The 23,263-nt window shown below is 45.3% G+C and overlaps 1 protein-coding gene across 7 annotated transcripts in view; it reads left to right on the top strand.

Moving 5' to 3' along the window:
• Window positions 1-23,218, top strand: part of ZNF185 (zinc finger protein 185 with LIM domain) — a 35,927-nt gene extending 12,709 nt beyond the window's left edge. Inside the window, exons 12-32 of one of the 7 annotated variants that reach the window (XM_075054195.1) lie at window positions 444-524; window positions 973-1,041; window positions 2,593-2,676; window positions 4,319-4,363; window positions 4,770-4,856; window positions 5,725-5,808; window positions 6,323-6,421; window positions 8,168-8,266; window positions 8,937-9,050; window positions 9,728-9,823; window positions 11,437-11,517; window positions 11,732-11,833; window positions 12,300-12,464; window positions 13,791-13,904; window positions 14,169-14,264; window positions 15,401-15,502; window positions 16,984-17,052; window positions 19,182-19,262; window positions 19,623-19,725; window positions 20,314-20,412; window positions 21,256-23,218. In XM_075054195.1, coding sequence (XP_074910296.1) covers window positions 444-524; window positions 973-1,041; window positions 2,593-2,676; window positions 4,319-4,363; window positions 4,770-4,856; window positions 5,725-5,808; window positions 6,323-6,421; window positions 8,168-8,266; window positions 8,937-9,050; window positions 9,728-9,823; window positions 11,437-11,517; window positions 11,732-11,833; window positions 12,300-12,464; window positions 13,791-13,904; window positions 14,169-14,264; window positions 15,401-15,502; window positions 16,984-17,052; window positions 19,182-19,262; window positions 19,623-19,725; window positions 20,314-20,412 — 1,870 coding nt within the window. In that variant the 3' untranslated portion in view covers window positions 21,256-23,218. Of the gene's footprint in view, window positions 1-443; window positions 525-972; window positions 1,042-2,592; window positions 2,677-4,318; window positions 4,364-4,769; window positions 4,857-5,724; window positions 5,809-6,322; window positions 6,422-8,167; window positions 8,267-8,936; window positions 9,051-9,727; window positions 9,824-11,436; window positions 11,518-11,731; window positions 11,834-12,296; window positions 12,465-13,790; window positions 13,905-14,168; window positions 14,265-15,400; window positions 15,503-16,983; window positions 17,053-19,181; window positions 19,263-19,622; window positions 19,726-20,313; window positions 20,413-21,255 lie in introns of all 7 variants that reach the window. The other 6 variants (XM_075054193.1, XM_075054198.1, XM_075054196.1 and 3 more) reach the window with 6 other exon arrangements.
• The last annotated feature ends 45 nt before the right edge of the window (window positions 23,219-23,263 follow it).

The following is a 23,263-nucleotide window of genomic DNA, read 5'->3' as shown; positions in this document are numbered from 1 at the left end:
ACATCCTGATAGAAGTGCTCCAAACCTGAAAGGAAAAAACCCAGACATGCTGAACTCCTTCTTGCCAAATATGTGTAGGGGAATAATTTTCAGTAGCTTTCAACTTTGTCTGATTGAATTCATGACTATAGTATAAACAATGTTGAAATAGTTTTCCACAGCACTGCAAACAGCGCTTTGGTTACTGACCTTGTTCTGTTGTTTTTATTCTTTGTGTATCATTGGCAGAAGGCAGATATTCCTGGAAATATCAGGTTTTTTAATTTAAAAAATGATTCTGATAAGACAACTTTGTAAATGAGTGTACTGAAAACATTGATGTTTGTTTTCCATTTTATTTATTCACAGAAAGCAACACTTCAATGCAGGAAGATTTTGGCTAGCTGCAGTGGGGAGCTGGTTTGTTCAGGAATGACAGCTTTTTTCTTTGCCTTCTCTTGCAGCCCTGAAATAGGCAGTAAGAGCCAGCCAACCACATCCTTCAGTGAAATTTCAGAGAGAATCTCCACTTCTACTGAAATCAGGTAGGTCTGTTGACCTTGCATCATCTTAAAGCTCCGCTAAGGATAGCAAGGGGCATGCTTCACTGGAGAGTTTGGCTCTGCTTGGTGGTATTTTCCCAGATACACGATTGTTCTGGACACAGTGCAGTCATGGAATAGTAAATACTATAGCACAGGGAATCTAAGAAAGGAGCATTTTACAAAAGCATTAGTAATCTGGGAGGAAATATACCCAGATGGAAGCTGTGGGCCTCCCACAGGTTGAACATTACCCAGTTCTTTATGATGAGAATATGAGCCCAAAAGCTGAAGACCTTTCTATCTCCTAAACTGATCAGGCTTTCATTTTAATCCAATCCCTGCACTGCACATAGCACACTTCCAACAAGCACCTTGCTGTGCAGTTCCTATGCCTCACATTGTGTCCCCTCATCTCCCTACCTAATTGTTTTAGCTGTTTTGCTTTCAGAAATGGTGAAAACAGACAGGCCTCTAATGGGAAATCCTCATCTGAAACTGTGTCACAGCATGGGGATGGGTAAGTGGTTGAGAAAGGCTGATCTGTGCTGCTGAACATAAGGCATAACCCTGCTTTTTGCTCAGAAATAGTATATACCTGCTGGTGGTCTCAAACAGATGGGATCTCTCCAGTCATGGTGCTGGGCTACACTCCAAGAGCATCATCTGCTGGCTAAGCTGCAACTTGTCAGTTTTCTCTACTCTTCCTTCACCTCCCTCAAGGATTCTCCTCTCTGGCTCAGTCCCTAAAGAGTCTACTTCATGCTTTTTTTTTTTTTTTTTTTTCCCCCCTCCCCACTCCAATTGCCCTCCCACTACTGTTCCCTGGGGAGCTTCTTCCGCCTACAAGAGATGTGTTGAACCTCAGTGCTGGTGGCTCCTGCTAACATTGGTTCTGGTTCTCTACACCCTGTAGAAAGTCTGAAGGGGTGGCTGAACAATGGGAAAGTGTAAAAAGCTCTGTTGTTATGGAAGAAAACCTAAGAAAGAAGGAACTGACTGGGAACCTAACAGTACGGGTACAGGTGCTGGACACATTAAGGGGCAGAGCTCTGACACTGTGTAGCTGCACAGGTGAAACAGGGAACTTGAAGCTGAGGGCAGGGAAGCTTCTGGCTGTCCTGAGAGAGGGATCACTCCCTCCTTGTATGCTTATGTCCAGTAGTCTTTATCCTCTGGACTGTACACAGGAGCATTTCAGATTTTTAAAATATACCCCATATTAGCAGGGATCTTTTTGTTCTCAGTGTTACCACTCTGAATTTTTGGCTGTGCCTAGACTGAAGTAGTCAGAGTTGTATATGTGGCCTCATCTTTCGCTCTGTTGTGCTTAAGCAGCTGTAGAAGGCTTGGATTTACCAAATGAGTTTCTGTAGCATATACAGTTAATTCCAAGTCATTCTCCACCTCCATCAGTGAAGATAAAGCTAGAAATGTTTGCAAACCACTATCTCAGGCTGAAGCAATGTCTGGAGTGCTTGAGAAAAGGTAGAGGCTGGACTATTGTCATGGTCATTCAACTGAGGCCCATAAATATATCCTTGTATGTCATTGCAGGGACAGCCTGACTACAATGCACTCATTGTGCTTGAGGTCATTTGGGTCACATAGCTGCTCCTAATTGTGAGTCAGTTTCTCAGAGAAATTAGTGGATGCCTCATTATTTAAGCCACCTAAAACTGGAGAGAGAGTAATTGGCAGGGAAGGAAAGAGACAGACACACAGCTTGACAGGTCTGTGGGAGTGAAAGATGGGTGGAAAGTCCAGCTGGTGGACCTGTAGGAAGGCCTTTCTGGCCCATGAGCAGAGAAGGAACAACTGTTGTAGGGTACTTACGCTCACCCAAGCAAAGGGGTTAGCGCTACCTCACTGCAGGGAGCAACACATCTCTCTAAGTAACCCGTGAACTACAGTCAGGCCCACTGTACCCAGAAGGTTGGCCCTTCCTACCCTGATATATTGAGTTAGCCCCATTTTGTGTTCCTCCTAACTCAATGTTAGTAGACTGTTCTAGGATGATACAATATAAATTCTGTCAGGTCTTACCTCACTGGCATTTTCCTTTTTCTAGTGACAAATCTCTGAAGGAAAAGTCTGAGCCATTCCCATGGGATGAACTGGCCCCCAGAGCAACTGTGGTTTCCACGAATGGAAGGTAGAGTTAGTGTGAAATTTACTGACTTGAGCATTGTGCAAATCATAAACTGCTGCTCTTGAGCTGTCTGGAAACTCTGAATGGATATTTACTGATGGAAAAACACAATTCAGTCTGTGCTTTGCAGAACTGCAGCAGTTTCTCTAAAATTTTATTTAAGAAGAGGGAAAAAAAGAAAACACTACCTTTTTCAATAAAATTGTTTGATATTTTGTTCCAGTTTTTTTCTTTAGTTTCTATGATACAAAAAAGTAATCACTTTTGTGGGTCATTTCTGCGTTTTCTGGGTTTATTCCTAAATGTAAACCAATTCTGGAATGTAATTTTTTTTTTTTTTACAGTGTAGAGAGGTTCACACTCAATGTATCTCCAGGTCTCCAACCTCCACCTACCTATTTGCTTTTGCAACAAGAGACCCCCTAAAAAAAACCAAAACCCAACCACAAACCCAGACACAAAAGGAAATTGCACATCCTGTAAACTGGCTGGAAACCCAAAAGGTTCAGTGACGAGGAACAGTTGTGTCTTGACTCTAAGGTCTTGTGGAAAGTTGCTAAAGATCCCATAATCACAGGCAATACAGTATAACTGAGCTGGTGGTTGTCTCCAAATGCCCAAAAGAAATCTGCCATCACCGCTCAGCTTGCCCTTTGTGTGTATGAGAATCACCTGTGCCCAGCCCTCCAGGACCTGTCCTTGGCAGGATCCTGCCTGTCCCATGGGCACCAGTGTTTCTGGCATGCAACCAAGCTGATAGCCAGTGGATCTCCTTAGCCTGGGCTCCACACTGCGCTGCTCTTCACCACTGTCAGTGGACCTTGCTGGAGGCACACCTCCCTCTCTAGAAAACACTGGTTTAATTTGATCTAGAAACCTCTGCATCTGAGGGTACTTCTCAGTGATCCACTGAAAGTGACTAAAACAACTCAGTTCCTGCCTGTTCTATGGCTGCATGTGGCAGTCTCCATGGCAGTCCATTTCACAGCTTTTCTAGGGAGTCTGCACCCTCACTGGAAAAAAATTTAGAGATTTACAAATCAAGAAAGGTTGCAAAATGCGGAGAGCAGTGGCTGTGCTTCTGTCCTGCCTGACAAAGTAAAAGTGAGGGAGGAAATGCATTGCCCCTGTGGTATGCAGGAGAGGAGAAGTTCAGTGATAGCTGTTCACTCATGGGCTGTTCAGTACCCACAGCCCGGAAACAAGAAAACAGAAACATACGATTTTGGATCAAGACACCTGAAGTTCCTCATTTTGTCAGCTCCCCTGAGACAAGCCAGAGAATGTCAGGGCCGTTCCTTCCCTTCTGTGCATGCAGATGGAGGTGCCTGTGTGGCAGCTGTGGGCTGTAGGATATCCCACTGTTTTTGGAAGAGTCCTGGCTTGAATTTCTAGGTGACTCCATACCACTGGCATCTGTCATATGTTGATGATGTTCAGAGTTACTAAATGCTCCTTTGTAGTTCATACACACTGAATTTCATGCAAGTTTCTTGCCATTTTGCCTGTAGAAATATACAGAGGAACATCTCTGGGAAGTTTTAGGGATTTCCTCCTCTCTCTTTTATTAAATGCATAAGAAAATAATTGTAGAATGTTACCCAAACCAAAGATGCTTTCTAAAGTTGACGTCTCTCCTTTTCAGTTATCCTGAACACACAGAAGCCACCAATGGAATTTACCCACCAAAGTAAGTGTAAACCTATTAACAGTGTAAAATACACTTTTTCTCCTTGATTTTAGAGTGAGAGGGGTCTTTTCCTGACCTACTACTGCCCTAACAAGTGTGTTCTGGGAGCAGCACTTGCATGCATTTGCAAAGTGGGCATGGACCTGATCCGCCAGCTCAAAATGGACTGAGATCTTTCAGCTTCTTTCCTTGCACTAGTGTGACTTGGTTGGATTTATGCCTCTGCCCTTCAGGTCTGCTGCAGGAAATTTACTGAGCTAAGCAGGAAGGAGGAAGAGATGTTATGTTTGAAACAGAAAAATCTCATGTTTGATATTTTTGCTTCTTGCTCCCTTCTCCAACTTGCTAAGTTCCCTTCTGTGATCCACAAAACTCCCTCTCTTACCAAGTCTAACTCCATTTGCAGGGACAGACCTACAGATGCTACAGACAAGCTGCACTGTCAGTATGAGACCTCTCGCTACCTGGATGATGCAAAGTCCGAACCTGCAAGGTCAGGGCCTGGTGGTGGTACTCACAATGCTGCTTGCAGCTGGCGGGTCTGGGGGGAGGAAATAAGTAACTCTTCCAGAGTAGAGTTGGAAGCAGAATCTAAATTGGGCAACAAAACAAGGGGATCCAGAAAATCCTAGGTGGCTGAACAGTGGGAACAGCATTCTTTCTGCTCACTGTTACACATCAACTTCTTTCTACAGAAGCAGCCTGGGAGCAGAAACAGCAGCTTTGTCATTGCTTTTAGCATTGATCGCAAAAGTGTCTCCATTCCACATGCTTTTTAGAGCGTGCTTGCTCCCCTGACAATGTCAGAGGCACAGAGTCAGGAAGGAATTACTGCTGTTGACACCAAACACACTAATCTCCCCGAAGGTGCTTTCTTCACTTACTCTAGTCTGTTATTTTGCGACTTGACTCCACGTATTGGCTTACCAAAGCACTTGAGGTGAAAAAATGATGTCTTAAAACCTCCCAGCTGAGGTGACGAGGATCACAAGGTTCCCAGTAGGATGGTATAAAACCCAAGACCTAGAGCTGCTGCTAGTAATGTAGGAATGTCTTCCCCAAAGTTACTCATATTGTGCTTTGTCCCAGGTGCATGATCCTGTGACAGGCCAGAAAAGTCATGTATCCAGCCAAGACATGTGTGAATTGAGGCCAAGTAACTGCATTAGTTCCACTAACAGCCTCTATTCTTCTTGATTAGAGATAATGAAAATGTTTTTTCTGAAGGAAAATCAGTTCTCTGAGAAAATTACTTTCTGTTTTCTGGTCTCATATAAAGTGCAGTGTTATATTTCTAACACAGTACCCCTTGAAGCCTTTGGCAAGCTATCAAGCTGTAGATGCCTTCCTTTTTATGACAGGTCTAGCCTGCAGTCTGATGTCCCTTCTCCTCCTACTGAGAGAGCCCCTATGCACCTGGAGGACACAGAATATTCCTTTAAAGGGTAAGAATGGGGTAAATTTAACAGGCATATGAGTAATACTGACAATTAAGGGAAATTTGAATGGGCAGGCACAGAAAGAGTCTTCTTTTCACAGCTTTTGTCCCAAGGATGAAGGCGACCGTGCTGAGGTTTAAAACATAGCTTGCGAAATAAACCAAGAGGTTTGCATTGTATCCCTCCTCCATCTTCTTTGATATGAGCCAAGCACCCCAGCTTTTTTTTTCCTCTTGGTGCTTGTGTGCTTGGTGGGATTCAGTTACTACCTTCTCATTTGCTGATAATCCAGTGAAATGCTACAGTGATGCTGGAGTGGCAGCAAGGGAGCTGAAAGGCAGCTGAAATGCACTGAAGTGCAACTGTAGTCTAAATATGGTCCCTAGAGAAAAATCCTGGTGTGGGACAGTGAATGGTAGAGTTTGACACAAGCCTTGCCTGGTGAGTAGTTAGTATTCACTAGTGCAATGATTCACATGCCAGTTGTTAAAGATGTAATGGGCCTTTCTTTGATTATCAGATCTGTCCTGGGCTATGAGGAGAGAAGCAGCACCCAAGAGAGCAGATACACAAGTCTTGAGGTCCCAGCATACAGCAAGCCTTACTGGAATGAAGCGATGTAAGGTCCTGGGGTGCTAACCCCATGTTTGCTAATATGTTCTTTCTCACTGCTGAAAGCCTTGGAAATACTGATTGCTCAGGAAATACTGAGCACAAGAACAGCAGCATAATAAGGGCCATTTTTCTAAGCAGCTCTAAACTGCTCCTCTCTTCAGCATCCATTGAAATAGTACGTTTCCTGCCATGTTCACTGAAGACTAACCATATAGCAAATGCTTTTAAAATTTCCCAATTTCTTCCCAGCAGCCCCTAGCCTTACTGCATGTGGCACAGTTCAGCTCTGACCTCCCTTCGGTTCCACCTGTCCTGTGCTTATGATTCTGGACAGAGATGTCTGCTGCATCCTGTACCAGTCCTGGGGTGGGATATGAGTGCACCTCACCCACTTCTTCTCCCTTGCCTTCTGCAGGGAGAAGCCCAAGGCACAGAGCCAGATATGAGCTGGGGCAGTAGGACAATTGGGGTGCACTCCTGGGAGTCCACTTGCATGGACTGCTACAGCTTTTGAGTACTTTGGATTTTTCACCCTAGTGCAGAGATGGCAAAAGTCTCTAAAAACTCACAGGAAAAACAGCTAAACAGCTATCATCATCATAATTTCTACAGCACTGTATACCCTAAAACCTTAGTGGAGACAGTCACAGTGCTCCCCCAGAGGGGTTCCTACCCCATGAGATAAGCAAACAGAAACCCAATGAGCTAAAAGGTGTTTTGCCAAAAGACTTGTAGTGAGGGAGGAGTCTCCCCCATCAGGAGACCGCTGAGGAAAGCGAGGTTTTGCTCTGCAGTAGTTGTTCAGACTCCCTCTATTGCCACAGGTGAGAAAAAAAGATCCTTCTAGAAATGCTGAATACTTTATCCCATCCCTTTTAGACATCTTCACTGAATGCCTATTTCAGATGCCAACTGTACATGGCAGCAGGACTAGGAATAGGTCACATTTCTCCTCAGTCCAACATTGTTTGGACTTCCATGTCTTTACTATCCGTCCTTGATGGCATGACTTAGGTCAGGTCTCCTTGTATAATACACTTTTTCTGGAACAGAAAACAGCTCCAACACAGCCATTTGCCAAGTGGTTCCCTCAGAGTCCACCTCTGAACTTCACACGCTGGAATGACTCCTTCTCCTGTAGATCCAACTCTTCTCTGAGAGACAGCAGTGTTGTTACTCTGACGGTCCAGTGCAAAGTCAACATGCATCCTGAGAAAAGGGAGTTTGAGCTAGAAAGGCCAGGGGAGATGAAGCTGTTTTGAGTGGTATAATTAGATACACTGAATGAGGGAGTCTGGCTACAAAAAAAAAAAAATTCAGAATATTGGACAGGAAGGAACATTTCAACTTCAGCCTCAGGTATTATCAGACTCTGTATCAGATGTGATGCCTGTCCTGGCGTATACAACCTGATGTATGATATAGCCACAATAAATAATCTGATACACTGCAGGTCTACTTTCATGCTAGAAAGCAACATAGCTAGAGAAAACATAGTTTGGACTGGTATTTTAAATTGCTAATTTCAGTGTGTGAAAATGTTGCTGCTTGACCCATTCTGAATTTCAAGCAGTTAAGCAGTGCTTTGTGCCATGCTGAAGTCAGTGCTTCATTGTGCTGGTTACAGCTTAGCCCTTGGAATATCCTCCATCAAAGCCTTGTGACTTTCTTTCTTCTCAGTGTGCATTGAACTGAGCTTTCAGGTGTTTGTGCCTAGCAGCCACAAGTATGGTTTCTTTTCCTTTGCCAGGTCTTCCCAAGATTTCAAAGAGGGGAAGACCCCTAGAGAAAGGGGGCATGAGAGCATGCAGGCCTCAGATGACTATAAACCAGATCTGATCCAAGAAGGGTAAGTGGTTGGTAGGACTCACACACAGTATCTATTCGCTTCATAATTCTTCATGTCTTGCTCTCTTCCCAATGTAACTGAGACCACAGAACAGCTCCTCTGGTTTGCACCCAGGAGTGAGGACTTTAAAACGGCACATTACAGCAGGCAATGCCACCCGTACTGATGGGAAAAGCCAGTTGGATGAGATAGATTCACACAGTGTGTGAAGTCCAAGAGACAGTTTCTGTACTGACAGCATTTGACATAGGTCGTTTGGCATCAGAATGGTTCCCTTGGTACTTCAGTGGCAGGCAGTAGCTTCTGCTGCCCAGAGACCTCAGCAAGTACTATCCAAATATTTACAAATGCTGCAAAATCATGTGTGAGTGTGTCCTGAGGTGTTAGAAGCATCTGTCAGTCCAAGGAATTCTGACACGAGTGCTTTCTCCTGTGCCTAATGTTTTCCTTCTGTGACAATCTCAGATGAAAGGCTTTAGCTGCAATCCTGCAAGCTAGAGTGGGATTTGTACGCATGATTCCCATCAGATCTGGTACTGGGGCAGTTTGGAATAGCTGTGGCCAAACAGTGACTCCTGCTCCCTGCTTGATGGCTCCTGTCTAGGGAATGGATGTCTACACACCCCAGCATGATTTTGTCCACTGCCTTAAGCACAGATCTTTATTTTAGGTTTTCAGACTCAAACAACCATACTGAGAGGGGACAAGAACATCCTGACCATGATGTCCACCCAGAGCCTCCCAGGTTGAAGGAACATACTGAACTTGAACCCAGCATGTCTAGGTAAGGAATCAGATAATTACCCCCCCCCCGCCTTTTCCTGTAGGATGAGGGTTAATTCCTTGTATGTCTTCCCCCACATACATATGCTGATAAAATAATCTCCCAGGCTCCCCTTTTGTGCCTGATTCTAGTGCTGCTTCTACTGAGTGAACCTTTTACCATGGTTTTATATGAAAGCCTGGGAGAAAACATCCTCATTAGCTGGAGGCATCAAACACTGTCCAGCTGGACTGCCAGGAGTTGCTGCCTAGACCTTAAATTTGGAAGCAGAGACTGCCTCTAGAGACATATGCCAATAAGCAACCTAATCTGGCATGGAGTAATACCTCCATGGTAACACTGGGTCTCATTTCCGAACTTACCCAGTCAGTGTCAGGTCTCAGGCTGTACCCTGGTCACCCTGGCACAGGACCATTTTCCTTCCCACTGACCTGTGACTCCACTGGGTTTGCAGTGGCTGTCTTGGTGCCTTCAGTCTGCCTTGTGCAAAACAGTGCAGAGCTAAATGTCCAAATGGAAGGACTTTGTGGACTGATTTCTTTGCTTTTGTCTATACTTTTCCTCCTAAATCTGAAGAGTTGAGGCTCTTGGTTAAATTGGTCTTCTCTCACACATCTGTTTCAGTGAGCAACCCATTTTAAAATCAACTTGTAAACCAGACTGCTCTTCTCCCCCAGGTCCATGCCATGCTCCAAGGACAACACTAGTGGGAGCATGGACATTAACAAGGAGATATCGCCCTGTGTGCAGAGTGAAGAAGTCAATTCAAGATGGTAAGACAAATAATGGGCTTGCTTTTTCTGATGAGAGAACGTGGGGAATTTACTGCAGGTGGTTCTGGAGAAGGCACTGAGGATGCTGTGTTTGGGGTTAGGAGTCACCAAGCTGGGCTTTTTTCATGAGTGCATGGAGATACATAGTGCATGTTGGGACAGCAGAGTGTGTGGTTAGTGAGGACTGTGGAGGAGGGAGCTCAGGAAGGGGTGCTGGGAAAAGCAGCAGGGAGAGAGCAATGATGTCAGTGTCCTGTCCTCCTGGGTTCTTCTGACAAATGGAGCTATCCTGGATGTACCACAAATACTCCAAATTGTAGTTCTTCATTATGCAGGGAGGCAGAAGGAGCTGTTCCCAGTCCTTGGGGATGTGAGTGGAAGTTAGACTGCTGAAGAAAAAAGTTGGAGAGAAAACTTTCCCTTTCTCTCCAATACCCCCCAGCAAAGTGACCAAGATGGATAAAACTCCATGTGTTGCCCACTCCATGCCTCCCCCAGTCCACGGACTTCCTTTGGATAAGCCCTCAAGCTTACCAAGTTACTGAGAGAAATGCAGAGTCCTGATCTGAGAGTCTCAGTGCTTCCAGGTGCAGCGACTTTGGGTCAGACTTACCAAGGGAGCAGTCAGGAGTGCTTCTGCAGCATCACTCCACTGCAGAACTTGGGAGTTCTCTCTCACTCTTTTCAGTAAATTGATTTTGAGTCTGAGCTCCTGGACAAACACATCTTCTTTAGGCACTTAGAACATCCCAACCTGACGGGGAGTCTATAACTCAGTGAACATTAGTGTTTTGCCAGAAGAATTTAAGGTATCTACCTTTTGTTGCAAAGGAATGAAAATAAATTGATTGTGCTTTCACTTGGGTGACTGTACTGATCGTTTTCTGGCTTACCACCTTAGCGAACTTGCAGGGATCGAGTTAATGCTGGTGAAGGGAAGCCCTCAACTAGTAGCAAGTAAAGTGTAAGGGAGCCTCCTATTTCATCAACCTTAATGTTTCTGGGTAGGAGCTTTGAAAGCATTTTGAGAATTAATTTCTTAGAATCTAATTAAATTCAGTTTTGATGCAGTAATCTAAGCCCATTTCAGATTTTCTACAGGGTATCAGTATTCCCAGAAGGGTTGGTGTGCACAAACATACAAAACCAGATAGAAAAAGTGAACAAAGTTTTTCCTAGATTAATGTAGACAGGTGTGAACTCAGGATGGCTCTGCAGTGTGTTTAACTAGTGGATACACTTCTGAGATGGTACCCAAATGAGGCCAGCTCATGCTCTTAGCAATCTGAAATGTAACATAGAGGTACTGGATAACCCGTAATGGTCATAACTAACCAGAGTTAAAATGTCAAGTTTGGAAAGAATAAACAGGCAACTGATGCTCACCAGGAGATTTATTTTTCTTTCCTTTCAGCCTTAATTTTGAAGAGATCTGTATTTTCCCTCCAGGTTTTTTTTTTCCCACTTATCTTTGGATTATCTGGCATATTCCCATGCAGGGATATTGTACTTTTCTTGAGGCAGGAGATTCACCAGGGCTAGCATCCACATCCTACAGTAATTCTATGTGCAGTAGCACTTCTGCAGACTATAATGGTCTTCTGTCTTGGCAGGTCCAGCTCTCTACCAAGAGAAAGCAGCATCACTGCTCCAGAGACCCAATGTGCAAATGAATCTGACCCATGCCAGGAAAGGTATGGAGCCAGGGGACCAGGCATGTCTTTACTGCTGTCTTGCACATCATGTGTTCTCCCTGCTGCCCTGTTCAAAGGCATTACAAATGCTTATTTCTTGGCTAGTGAATTCTGAAACTGACATAATCATGATATTACTGCATTTACTCACCACAGTGGACAGATTTAGACACAAGTGCTAAAGCTGCTAACAGGCTTTTTCCTCCCTGACCAGGATCACTTCAGCTTATGAAGAACAAACCCACCCCACCACAGATAGTTACCATGAGAGCCCAGGAGACTGGAGACACGATGAGCCTAACCCAGTGGCAGCCAGGTACAGTGGGACTATTCCTTTGTTTCTCCCATCAATGGCTCTCAAATCCTTATCCTTTGCCATTCCTTCTTGATACAAACCTGGCTGAAGTCCTGAACCTATGTAAATTTGCCCAGTGTACACTAATAAAGTGATACTGACAAAAGGAATATTAGGTTTAGGATTCCACCCACATATGGTTGTTTGTATTTCATTTCAGTTATCAGATTAACTTAGATGACTGCTGAATCTTGCAGTATTGCATTGTGCTGGGAATTCAGCTCGTCTAGGTGAGGGGAAGTAGTGCAGACCTCTGCCATTTCCCCTGACATTAAGAACCTATTAACAGCATGGTGTCCCAGGTTTTCCTTATTGCCAGTAGAAAGAGGCATGATCCAGCCTCAGCAAATTCTGAACCTTGTGTGAGCTGGTCATAGCAAATACAGTCACTGGCTTTATGGTCAAATTGGCTCTAATTCTTTAGCAGGTCTAACTTCAGCTCAAAAGAGAGTGCTGTCTGTGCATATGAGACCCAGCATCCCAAGCCACTGTACTGCCAGGTACAGGACCACCAGCCTTATAGCACCAGCGTGTCAGCACCCAGTCACAGGATCCCATCCTATGTAGACAGCCAAGTATTCAGCACCAGAAGGTAAGGGTTTGGGGAGGAGATGCAGGGATAGGGAAAGCTCCTGGCACAGAAATATTTGACAGAAACTCTGGTCCAGGTTGTACAATCACTGCGTCAAGAAGCAAGAACAGGATTTTGTTCCCAGAGGGAGCAACAGTATTGCCAGGTCTCGCAACACATGGAACAAGATCATTTTTGGACTTGAAGGGCTGAGGAAGGGATTCAGGAGATCTAAGTTGATAATTGCTCTGTAACACCAGAGAACTCTTGGCAGGTTGTATTCAGACCACCTATACGGTGCCTGGAAACCTGACAGATGTGTAGAGACCACATCTGCTTCTCCTCTGTGACTGCAGAGATGATGATTCAGGAGCAGTCTATTTTTTATTTCTCATGACTCTCAATGACATAAGAGACAAGCTGTACACTTGTAACTACTATTTTTATATATATCTACATTAATGTGATCCAGATGTAGCCTTCACGTCTTCTAGCATTTTTCAGAAAGTTGGCGTCACAAAGCCCTCATTTGCTTTTGGAGGCATTTGCAGACTAGGACTAGAAAAAATGGAACAGACCTCTATTGTACTTCATAGCATGTTATCAACCCCCCGGCACCGTGTGATGCTGACATGTCTCCCTGCAGCGCAAGAAACTTGCGCTTCATTCCTGCCCTTGGGTTTATATCATCGACCAAATGCATGTCTTGCCCAGAGCAGGGTTTTTCTCATCTTATGGTGAGCTTAGCCTGTCCCTCTTTCTCTCTTTAATGCAGCATTGATTTGCAGTGTTTTTCAGCATTGTTTAACATTAAGTTATACAGTTGCCTGAAGCTTTAGTCAGGATCAAAGTGCTGATGTACAATATAAACATAAACTGTGCCCCAGGGCACTTGCAAGAGAAGAATGACCATAAGCTATAAGCTTATTTTCTCTATTGAAAGAGCCTGAGCTCTGCCCACAGGTTAAAGCCATTCCGATAATGAGTTCTGTCTTGGAAAAGTGAAAATGTGCAGGTCTGACACCCAGATGGGCCAGCTGGTCAGCAGTTCATACATGCAGATGGTGCAGTGGTGGTTTTGGTGAGTGCTAGGGAAGGAAACAATATTGAAGATATATCCATTTATGAACTGCTTCAGCTTTACTGTCAAGTGTTAGATTTTGAGTCTGCTTTCCTAGCCTCAGAGCTTCGTATGCATGCTGCAGCTGCAGAACCAGCATAGGTGAAATAGGCAGAGCAAACGGAGAATGCATCATGATGGTGACTGCTGAGACAAAATATTAGCCAATGTGGGGACTCCAGTGACTCCTGGTACAATGTAATCGGGGCTTTGTGCTTCCTTCCCAGACCTACCCCAGATTACGAAGGGAGAGTTTATGATGGGAGAAGCAGCCCTAGGAACAGCAGATATGACAGCGCTAGTGCCAGGGGGCACTGTGAATTTAATCCCACAGCTGGACGGTAAGAAGTCAAAGGGAATCCAGACTTGTTAACCCAAAGAACACCCCACTGCTGCATTTATTCAATATTTGGTGTGCTGACCCACTTCTTACTAGTTCCCTGGATCTAATCATGTGCAGTGAGGTGCTGTTTGCATGGATGGCTGTGGTGCGTGGGTGATTTTGATGCTAAGCAGGGAGACATTTAGCCAAGATTCTCACCACTTGTGAGAATCCCTCATGTGCTCAAGTTCAGTGCTTGAGATTGTATCACTTCCTTTCATAGCCACGACTCCCTTCCCAGAGATACCATCATGTCCATTTCCCAGAGAAGCCACAGGGTGCCGTTCTACATGGACAGCTTAAACTGTAACAGCACCAGGTAAACGAGTAGTCTTCATGGTTGTGACGGAAACCTCCATGAAACTATTGTGGAAGAGAAGCTAGGAAGCAAAGCCAAGAGCTGAAAGAGAGATGAATGCTTTCTGGGGAGTGGATGTGTGATCTAGAGGCACAGAACAACTCAGCTACCCAGCACAGGGTCTGCGATACATTCATCTCTGGTCTCTGGAGGTTTTTCACCGTTTGGGGTGCCAGAACAGAGCGAGAGGAGAATGAAGGGCTGGTTCCTGGCTATCCTCCCTTAACCAGAAATCAGCCTTTGCAGAGGCTACCGAAAAAAAGAGATGTCGAGAGAGAGGATCACACTCTCCAGAATATCAATAATTAAATGACTGAACTGGTCCCAGAAGAAGGCTGTTGGAAGGGATAGGAGGTATCCAATATGGAATACCATTACCCTGGGCTTTCTGCAGTCCTTCATGGCAGTGTCAGTCCATCCACATGCAGTCTGACACTGTATGGAGGCACCAGCATAGGTCTGAGTGTTGGTTCTGTAAAGGGGAGTATGTTGTGGGTGCGAACAGGAGGCACAAGATCCTTGGATAGCCTAGGACTGGCTCCAAGCAAGATCAGCTTTATCCGTGCAAGGCAAACTGAACAGGTCTCATTGCTGAGTGGATAGGCAGGGCTGTTTTCCGAAGACATTTTAGTAGCCATAGTTTTGCTGCCTTCTCCCTTCTGCAGCTTTTGAAATTATTAAGTTGGGGATAGTTATGCTGGAGATAGTTATGTTGGACTTTGGCCAATATGTCCCCAAGTCTTCCTCTTCTGCAATATGTTCTGTGCCATTTCTCTCCATAGCTGCTCCCATTCAGGCTACATGATTCACTTAACGTCTGTACTTATTTGAAGATCTTGTTTGGTCTTTTCTCCCATGGCCCTATAAATGATACTTTTTCCAAATCACTTCTCCAGAGAAGTAGTACTGTTACATGGCAGATGTAAAAAGAGAAAGGAGCCTTTTTGGTCTGTGATAAAGGTGAATTAATCTGTATGGTTAAAGGCCTTAATATTGCACCCTCCTAACAGCAGTGGTAGGTCTTTTCTTGGCTGCCGGCTTGGATCATGTCATGGCCCATGTTTCCAGTGCCCATAGACTTTTCTCTCTCTCGCCAGGCTTCTGTCAAGTTCGAGTGAGAGGATCTGCAGTCCGATTGCCACCTTATCGCACAATAGCCTAGCAGCCTCTGCGTACCAGCCCGATTCCAGCACTGCCGGGTAAAGAGCAATGGGTGGTCATGATCCTTCCACGGCAATACAGGTTTTGCATGCAGCCATCCTGTTTGGTGACAAGCCAGGCTTTGCTGCTTGGCATCTGGGCCACAGGATGTTTCTCAGCCACTTCTGGCTAAGAGAACAGACATTGCCATCATGGCCAGAGCCACCCAAAAGGGAGAGATGGGCTGGGTCCTTTTCTCCAGCTGCCCTTTTTTTGAGACCAGGATGTAGCTCACTGTATGAGTTGTGTCTTTTCTCTTTAGCATGGCAAAATCATGAATCCTCCATAACACATTATAGCTGGAAGGACACGATGGAGCTCCTTGTGCCATACACACTCATCACAGGCGTGGGGCTCTTGGAAGACTCTTTGCCTTGTTGTGAATCATGAGCAAGTGAGCAGTCTACAGCAAGTGTATCAGATTTCAGTGGGGCTGTCACAGGACCCTGATCTGTCATGTATTACAGAAGATAGTGTTCTGTCACGGTGCAGCTAACTCAGAGCTGTATTCTGGGATTTGTGGTTTCCACATGCTCCACCTCAGAGGTGAAAACTGCTGCACAGTTTTACACAATTTAGAGAGGGGTTTCAAAGTGGCAAGGGGCAGCATAGGCTTCGATGGGCAATATTTGGGTCCTCCTGGCCTTGCTACAGCCTGCTTATCACAACACCTGTCTAAGTAGGAGACTCTCATCTGAAACACTTGACATGGGAAGTGTCTATGCTAGGTTAAAAAAAAAGCTTTTATTTTCTTTCCTTAGCTGTGACATGGCTTAGTTTGCTCATATAAGAAGAGAGGATTAATCATAGCTTATAGGCAGCAACGAAAATGCACCATGGAGAAAGAGCCTGATTAGTTCATTTCATGGCTCTGGGAAGACAGCCGGTGGGCACAGTGTCTCCCCTCGATCTGTGACAGAGCTGTAGACAGACAGACAGACAGATGGGGGCATGTAATTTTGAAATCAGAATTTTAAAGAGGGAGGACTGTACAAGAAAGGTCAGCTCTGCAAGCAAAAACATCCCAAAGCAAACCAGTAGCAATTTATAATGGATGAAAATGCTGGAGATATTCCAGTGACAAAACAGTCACTGTAAGTAGTGCTGTGCCAGTAGGGTTTTAATGTTAATGGGCAGAACCACAAGCTCTCTAAATACTTATTGTGTGCATAATCCTGACATGATGTGAAAAAGACTTATCCTTGCAAAACAGGGGATAACTGGATGAAAGAGTTATATTATCCATCCCATTCTTTTTAATTAACTTGATTTGTTTTGGTGGGTTAATTAGAGGGGTGTATTAGGTGTTATTTAGCAAGAATGCTTGATATTCAGTATTTATACAAGAACAACAGCATCTCACTCTCCGCCTTTTCATGCACGTGTTACGTGTCCAAGTGCACACATGTGGTCCCTTGCACTGTCTCTCATTAGCTCCACTCCTTTCTAATGCAAATGCTTCTGATTCTGTTGTTCCTAGAAAAGGGGTCCTCTTTGTGAAGGAGTACGTGAACAGCAGCGAGTTATCAGCCTCCCCACGCTATGGCAGGTATGAGGAGTGTCCAGAGACACTCATGTGTCTACATACATGTGCAAAGCAACAGCATATGGCTTTACCAGCTAACACACACCAAGCAAGTTCCCGAGCTGGAACAGTTAGCACTGTGTCAGCATGCCATTGTGCCGTAGCTAATTAGCCCTGGAGGGATTATTACATTGGGTGGGCAGAGAGTTTCGCTAAGACAGCAGTGCTGCTTTGGGGACCCAGACGGATATCTCTGCAATCCACTGGGCTGTCTAGTCCATTTGCGGTGACAGGAGGACCTCTGTCCCACAGCTTCTAGTGGAGGGGTAAACTCCCCCTCTAAGTGATTTGGCCTCTAAGATAGGTGACAGGATGAAAACACTACACTGCAGTTTTTTAGGCTGCGTATTTGGCACTGTCAGGCTTCACTGTGCATTTGCACACATAAACAAATGATTGGAACTGGTGAGAAAAATGTGGAGGTTGCGGGTTCTCACTCAGAAAAAGTTATTTATAAGTTAGAAGAAGTTAAAAGATGTCATTTTCAAGCTTAAATCTTCAGTCTTTTGTATTCTGCCCAAAGGTAACTGAGCAAAACTACTCCAGATTGACACCAATGTGACTGAGAGCAGAATTTGGCCCTATGTACATTGTGCTTACATTGATGTGGTAGCCTGTTAACACTCAGTTTGATGCCTCCCTGCTGGCATTTACTCTCCCTCAGTGCTGTGTTGGCATTACTGTGGTAGCTGATTACAGACTCCATAAATCTCTAGCCTTTCGTATAGGTCGGCAAAGCAGATGTCAGCAACCAAAGATAAGCGTATTGCTGCAGTGTCCAAAAAACACAGGCAAACAGAAGCCAGAGAGGGAACACTCAGCTAGGCGAGACTAAGGACGTGTTCCCTGACTTTTCCTGCATAATAGTTCAGGATTTGCGAGTTTAGTAAGCAGTGAAAATAGCTGCTATTTATAGCGTCCATATGTAAACATCAGGACCCCAGTGAGGCCAGAGAAGTTTTACTGATGAGTGTATTGGAGGCAGGATTTCACAGGTTGCCTGTCCAGCAGCCAGCACAGGATTTTGCCAATCTCATCTAGCAGCCAGTGGAAGATATGTTGGTCCCTGTAGTCTGGGTCACAACCTGTGCATGTCCCAACTCCAGACGTGCTGGACAGCATGCTGTGCATCCATGGAGAGCACAGCCAAGGCAGCCATGGCTCTCACTGACAGGGGAGCCCTTGCTCCCCCTCCTCCTCTCCTGCTCCCCCTCTTTTTATCCCTGCTCACAGCCCACCGGGTCTTGCCTTTTCTGTTGTTTTAATGAGACAACCTGGCTCACAGAGGGGTTTGATGGCTAGCAAGGAGTAAGGAGGTGGGAGCACATGGTTGGAAACATGCTGGAGGAGGGAGAGAGCAAGAGGGAGCATTATCTTTCCCTTTGTTTTGGCAAGGTTGTTAGGTCTTCTTAGCCCCCTCCTGAGCTGCATTTGCCGGACCCTCACATGGGACTAACAGCATCAGCTTTGTGACACCCCCTGTTCTTCCTGGCACAGAAGCTGACAGGGTGGGAGAGCCTGCAGGGCAGAGCTGCTGTGCGCCTGTGCCACCTCCCTTGGCCTCAGGCTTGAGAGGGCCCCATTTCAAGGTGCGTGCCCCTATTTCCCAGCCACGCTGCCCACATCCTACCTCTCCCCATGGGGACAGCAGCAGCCAGACACATTTTTCGGTGCTCTGAAGTTAGGTGCTGGGGCTGCCAGCTCTTTGCTGTCTCTGCTTGCCCTTGGAGGTGCCTACTCCTTGCAAACCTTATCTGTGAGGCTGAGCCCAGAGTTGGCTCTGGGTCTCTCTGACCTGAGGCACAATGATTGTGGTATGGGGCAGGGAGCAGGATACTGCCACCCCTATGGAGAACCTGCAGCATGAATACAGCAAAGATGGAGATACGGCTGCTGACAGCCCCACTTTGTCTGTCAGCGTGGCCCTGTTTATTAGGGAAGTGCCTTTTCAGAGCTGGTTAGGAAGGACCAACGTTCTCCAAGGATCAGGCAGCTGGGACATTGCAGTTAGGACTTTAGGTTAGTGATGATTCCATCTGAGATGCTTTTCCCATGTATCACTGTCAACTGCTGATACTGCCTTCTGTCTCCAGTGGCAACCTTGTGGATTTGACTGATTTGGAGAGAGCAACCTACAGCCACCACAGCTACCTATCCAGTGCTCCCCTGCAGAGGTAAGACAGTTTGGGGCTGCCTTGGGTGTTTCAGCAAACTGTTAAACAGAAATTACTTTAAGGTTTTGCTTTTTTAGAATAATGGTATGTGTTTGGTGAAATAACAACATGAAGTGTAAATGATCTTTGGAAAATACAGTGACATTGACTTTAAGATCTGTACTGCCCTGCTGTTGTGGTCTCTGCATCCCTGGGATAACACATGTCCCTCTGTACTGTCACTTGACACAGTCAGACATGTGTAGAAGCAGGTAGGTCATGGAGAGCAGTGCTGGTGGTAGGTCAGAAACCTCTGGTACCAGCGCTGGGACTGGAATCAACTTGTGTTACAGAGGAATTCACTCTTCTATTCCTTCACAGGTCCAGTGAACCCGTTTGCAGCTACTGCAGCCGTGAGATACAAGACTGCCCTAAGATCATAATAGAGCATCTTAACATCTGCTGCCACGAATACTGTTTCAGGGTAAAAAAAATCAGCTTAGCTACTGACTGCTGTCTGTGTGCTGCTGTGAAATGGAGTGGTGGGAGGAGGAATCTTGGTGCAAATTCTGTCCTCAGACTTTCAGAGTAATGTATATATAGTATGTGCCAAATGCTTGCATCCGCATTGGCACAAAAAAAAAAAAAAGTCATGCAGTCACAGGTGTTGGTTGTGTCCCTGAAAGTTTTTCAGCTTCTCAGATAAATGCATATTAGAACCAGGAGAATTCTTTATTGTCATCTGATAGAATAGCAGCACCCTCTTTCCTCATGTCCCTGTCCTTGTGGCAGGCTTGCTGCTTTGTGGCCCTTGTGCCCCAGTGCAGGTATTGCTGAATCTCTCAAACTTTGCAGAGGTTACAAATCAAGTCTGTGGAAATGATGAGTGTGGGAGGAGGAAGCCTGCAGTGTCATTTTTCTGTTGTAGAAAAGTTTAGCTTCAAAGGTCACTGCTTTGACATCCTTGCACCTTTATAAAATGATACAGAGACTGTTTCTCTGCCCCCTCCATACTGTCATTACTGTATGATGCTTTGGTTACTGTCCAACCACCTTGTTTTCCCTTTGGCAGTGTGGAATTTGCCACAAAGCAATGGGAGATCTTCTGGATAAAATATTCATCCACCGGGACATTGTCCACTGTGACAAGTGCTATGAGAAACTCTTCTAGGTGAGTGCCCCTTTACAGTGTCAGCTTAAATGGCTGGATGAGAGAGCTCATGGAGTTTACTGAATGAAGAGCATTTAACCCTCACATTTACTGAGTGACCCATACAGGGATTTTCCTGTGGCTTTTTAGTGGGAAGCAGTGACCCTTGTTGCAGAATTAGCTAGAAACATGCCAGAGCTGGTCCCAGGGGTCTCGGTTAGAGCCAGAATATCTGGCCATAATGTGATAAACAGGCTGTGTTAGCTTCACGTGGGGGAGACAAGCAGAGGGCTGGCTTGAGTGATGAGAGAAATGTCCCTTAGAGGTTGAGAGTCCTCTCTGAAGGTAATTAAAGAGTTCCTCCTTGCGTCCTGGGCTAACCTGCCGCAGGGGGTTGGGTGCTGTTTGCAGCCGTAACATTCCTCCAGCAAGGAGGCAGCATGTCAGTGGCACGTGCAGTTACTGCTTTATGTAAAGCTCCTTTGAGATGAAAACCACTGGGAACACTAAAGAGTTGTATGCTCTGTCAACAAATCAGCAAGGAAGTAGGTTGGATATGGTTTTGTTTTGTCTGATTATCTGGATGGGGCAGGAGTCACCACAGTGGCAACCAGAAACCCTGCCACCGCACCGAGATTATAAAGAGGCCTCCTTTCCTCCCTCTGCCTCATGATAGAGAGAAGGAGGGAAAGGGGCACCTGCCTCACTGCGTACACGGCTGCTTTGTTTGCCTCTTAATGCAATGTGACTGGCTAGCCTTTTCCGTTCCATTCCTGCATGTTCGTCTGCTCCACTGACCTCTGTAATGCAGTGTTTTGTGTGGTACCCAGCTCCTGTGTTCACCTTCTCTTTATTTGCTTGCAGGATTTTGCTAAAGCTGGAGAAGGCAGGCAGTGGAAACTCCTCAGCAGCACGTATCAGAATATATCTAGCAGTTCCTGACTGGCTAAGATAGCAGAATTCCTGCTCTCCGCTTTCCTCAAGTTATTTTCCCTCTCACTGCTTCATCACAATGAATGAGTTTAACATCCGCTAGTTCATGCTGTCAGCTGCATACAAGACAAGTGCCAATGTTAACAAGATAAGGCAGTGTCATCTACAAAGATAAGTGGGCTGATTTTCCAAAGGTGCTGAGCCCCTCCACCTGTCTTTAACTTCATTAAGATTCCAGAGTACTCCCTGTGTTGGAAGTCAGGCAGAGCTCCTTAGGCCTATCTAAGCTAATTGCGAGAAACCTTTTCTGATTTTTTTTTTAATTTCATTTCTGCAATCAGGCTGCAGCTTAGTGCGTGTAAGCTGGCACAAAGCAAGCAGATACAAGAAGTGTTAAACACTAAATTTGGATTCTTGGGAGGGTTTGAATTTAGTTCTTAGCAAAAGCCTATTTCTGCTTCTCTCACCCCCAAATTCTGCCTAGAAATAGCTTCTGCCTGATTTCCATTTGCTTTTCATGGGCTTTCAGGAGCACTTGCAGACTCACTTTACTCTAATTGTGTGTCAGCTTTAATTTCCCTTTCCTGCCTACTCCCTAGTGGATTGCTGCAGCAGCATCTGTGTCTGCTGTCTGTTTGGGAAGATAACACTCTCTTTTACCTGGTAGTTTAACTTGGCCTCTGATGGTAGGTGTCTCGTGGCCATACAAATTGTGCCAGAGAATAGGTATCTCAATTGCCTCTCCTGACAAGGAGCACTGCTTGACTGAAATCTGAATTTCCCCCCACCTCGCCAAGGCTTGCCTTAATGCCTCTTTTATTGCTGTAAATTATTTACATCACAAATGCTCACTCACAAAATTGAACTTCTAGCAGATGCTGTACTTACTACAAGTCAGAATCACATAATATTAGCCCTTAATTCAGATGCTGAGAGGTTGAGAAAGCTGAATACCAAAACCTGAAAGTCAGCCTCTACGCCTTAAAAGTACAGGTCTGAGTGTGTCCAAAGAGTTACTGTTTTCTCTTTGAAAGCATAGGAATGTCTGCAAAGCACCCAAGTCAGTTCTGTAGTAGCTCCTACTTGGAAATAGGTGATGGCAAAAGCTCTAATGCAGACTATTGTTAGCTAGATAATTCTTTATACGCTTAGTGATGGAAGCTGGCATGAATGCAAAAGCTTAGCAAGTTAGTGTTTTACAGCACAAGTGCTACTTAGCTTTTTTTAGGCCACTGTACCAGTTATTTAACTGAACTATAGGCATGACCTCAGAAGCAGCTCCATGAGGGGAACTCCGGCTGAAAGCAGTAACAGCTCTGCTACTGGCAAGCTTCAGGTTGAGACCTTAAAGCCGCATCTGCAACAGGGGAGTGGGCAGCTCCATTTTGAGTGTGCGTGGTACAACCAAGGGACCAATGAGCCCTTGAAAACCCAGTAGTCACAAAGGTGTAATTTTCAAAAATGACCACTGATTTTGGCTGCCTACATTTCAAAGTTATCAAGATGTTAGAGACGTTACTTTCTGCACAGAAGAGGGTCACAAAGCATCTCGTTGCTCATTTCTGAAAGCCATGGCCAGCGGTTCCTTACCGGTACCTGTACCAGTGGTGGGAAATGACTGGTACAGCAGCTGTTACACATCTCATTATGCCATGGTCAAAGAGGGATTGTTTAAAATACTGAAACAGATGGGCCTGTAACTACAGATGCACTTTGAGAAGGTGATCTGCAGAAATAACGTATTCACCAATTCCAGAGTTCCTGACGGGTACGTGGCCTTACGGGGAACAGGATTTGTCCATCGTATGTTCTGCACCATCTCTCCTCAGCATTGCCTTTCCCTGTAGCAATTGTTTCACCTCAGTATACACCTCTAATAAACAGTCTTAGCTCACGTGCAGCTTCCTCACCTGCGTCAGCGTATAACACGCTCCTGTTG

Source organism: Buteo buteo, chromosome 22 (assembly GCF_964188355.1).
Source record: "Buteo buteo chromosome 22, bButBut1.hap1.1, whole genome shotgun sequence".
Taxonomy (NCBI): Eukaryota; Metazoa; Chordata; class Aves; order Accipitriformes; family Accipitridae; genus Buteo; species Buteo buteo.
The sequence above is the reverse complement of the archived record's forward strand: the minus strand, read 5'-3'. Positions and strand labels throughout refer to the sequence as shown.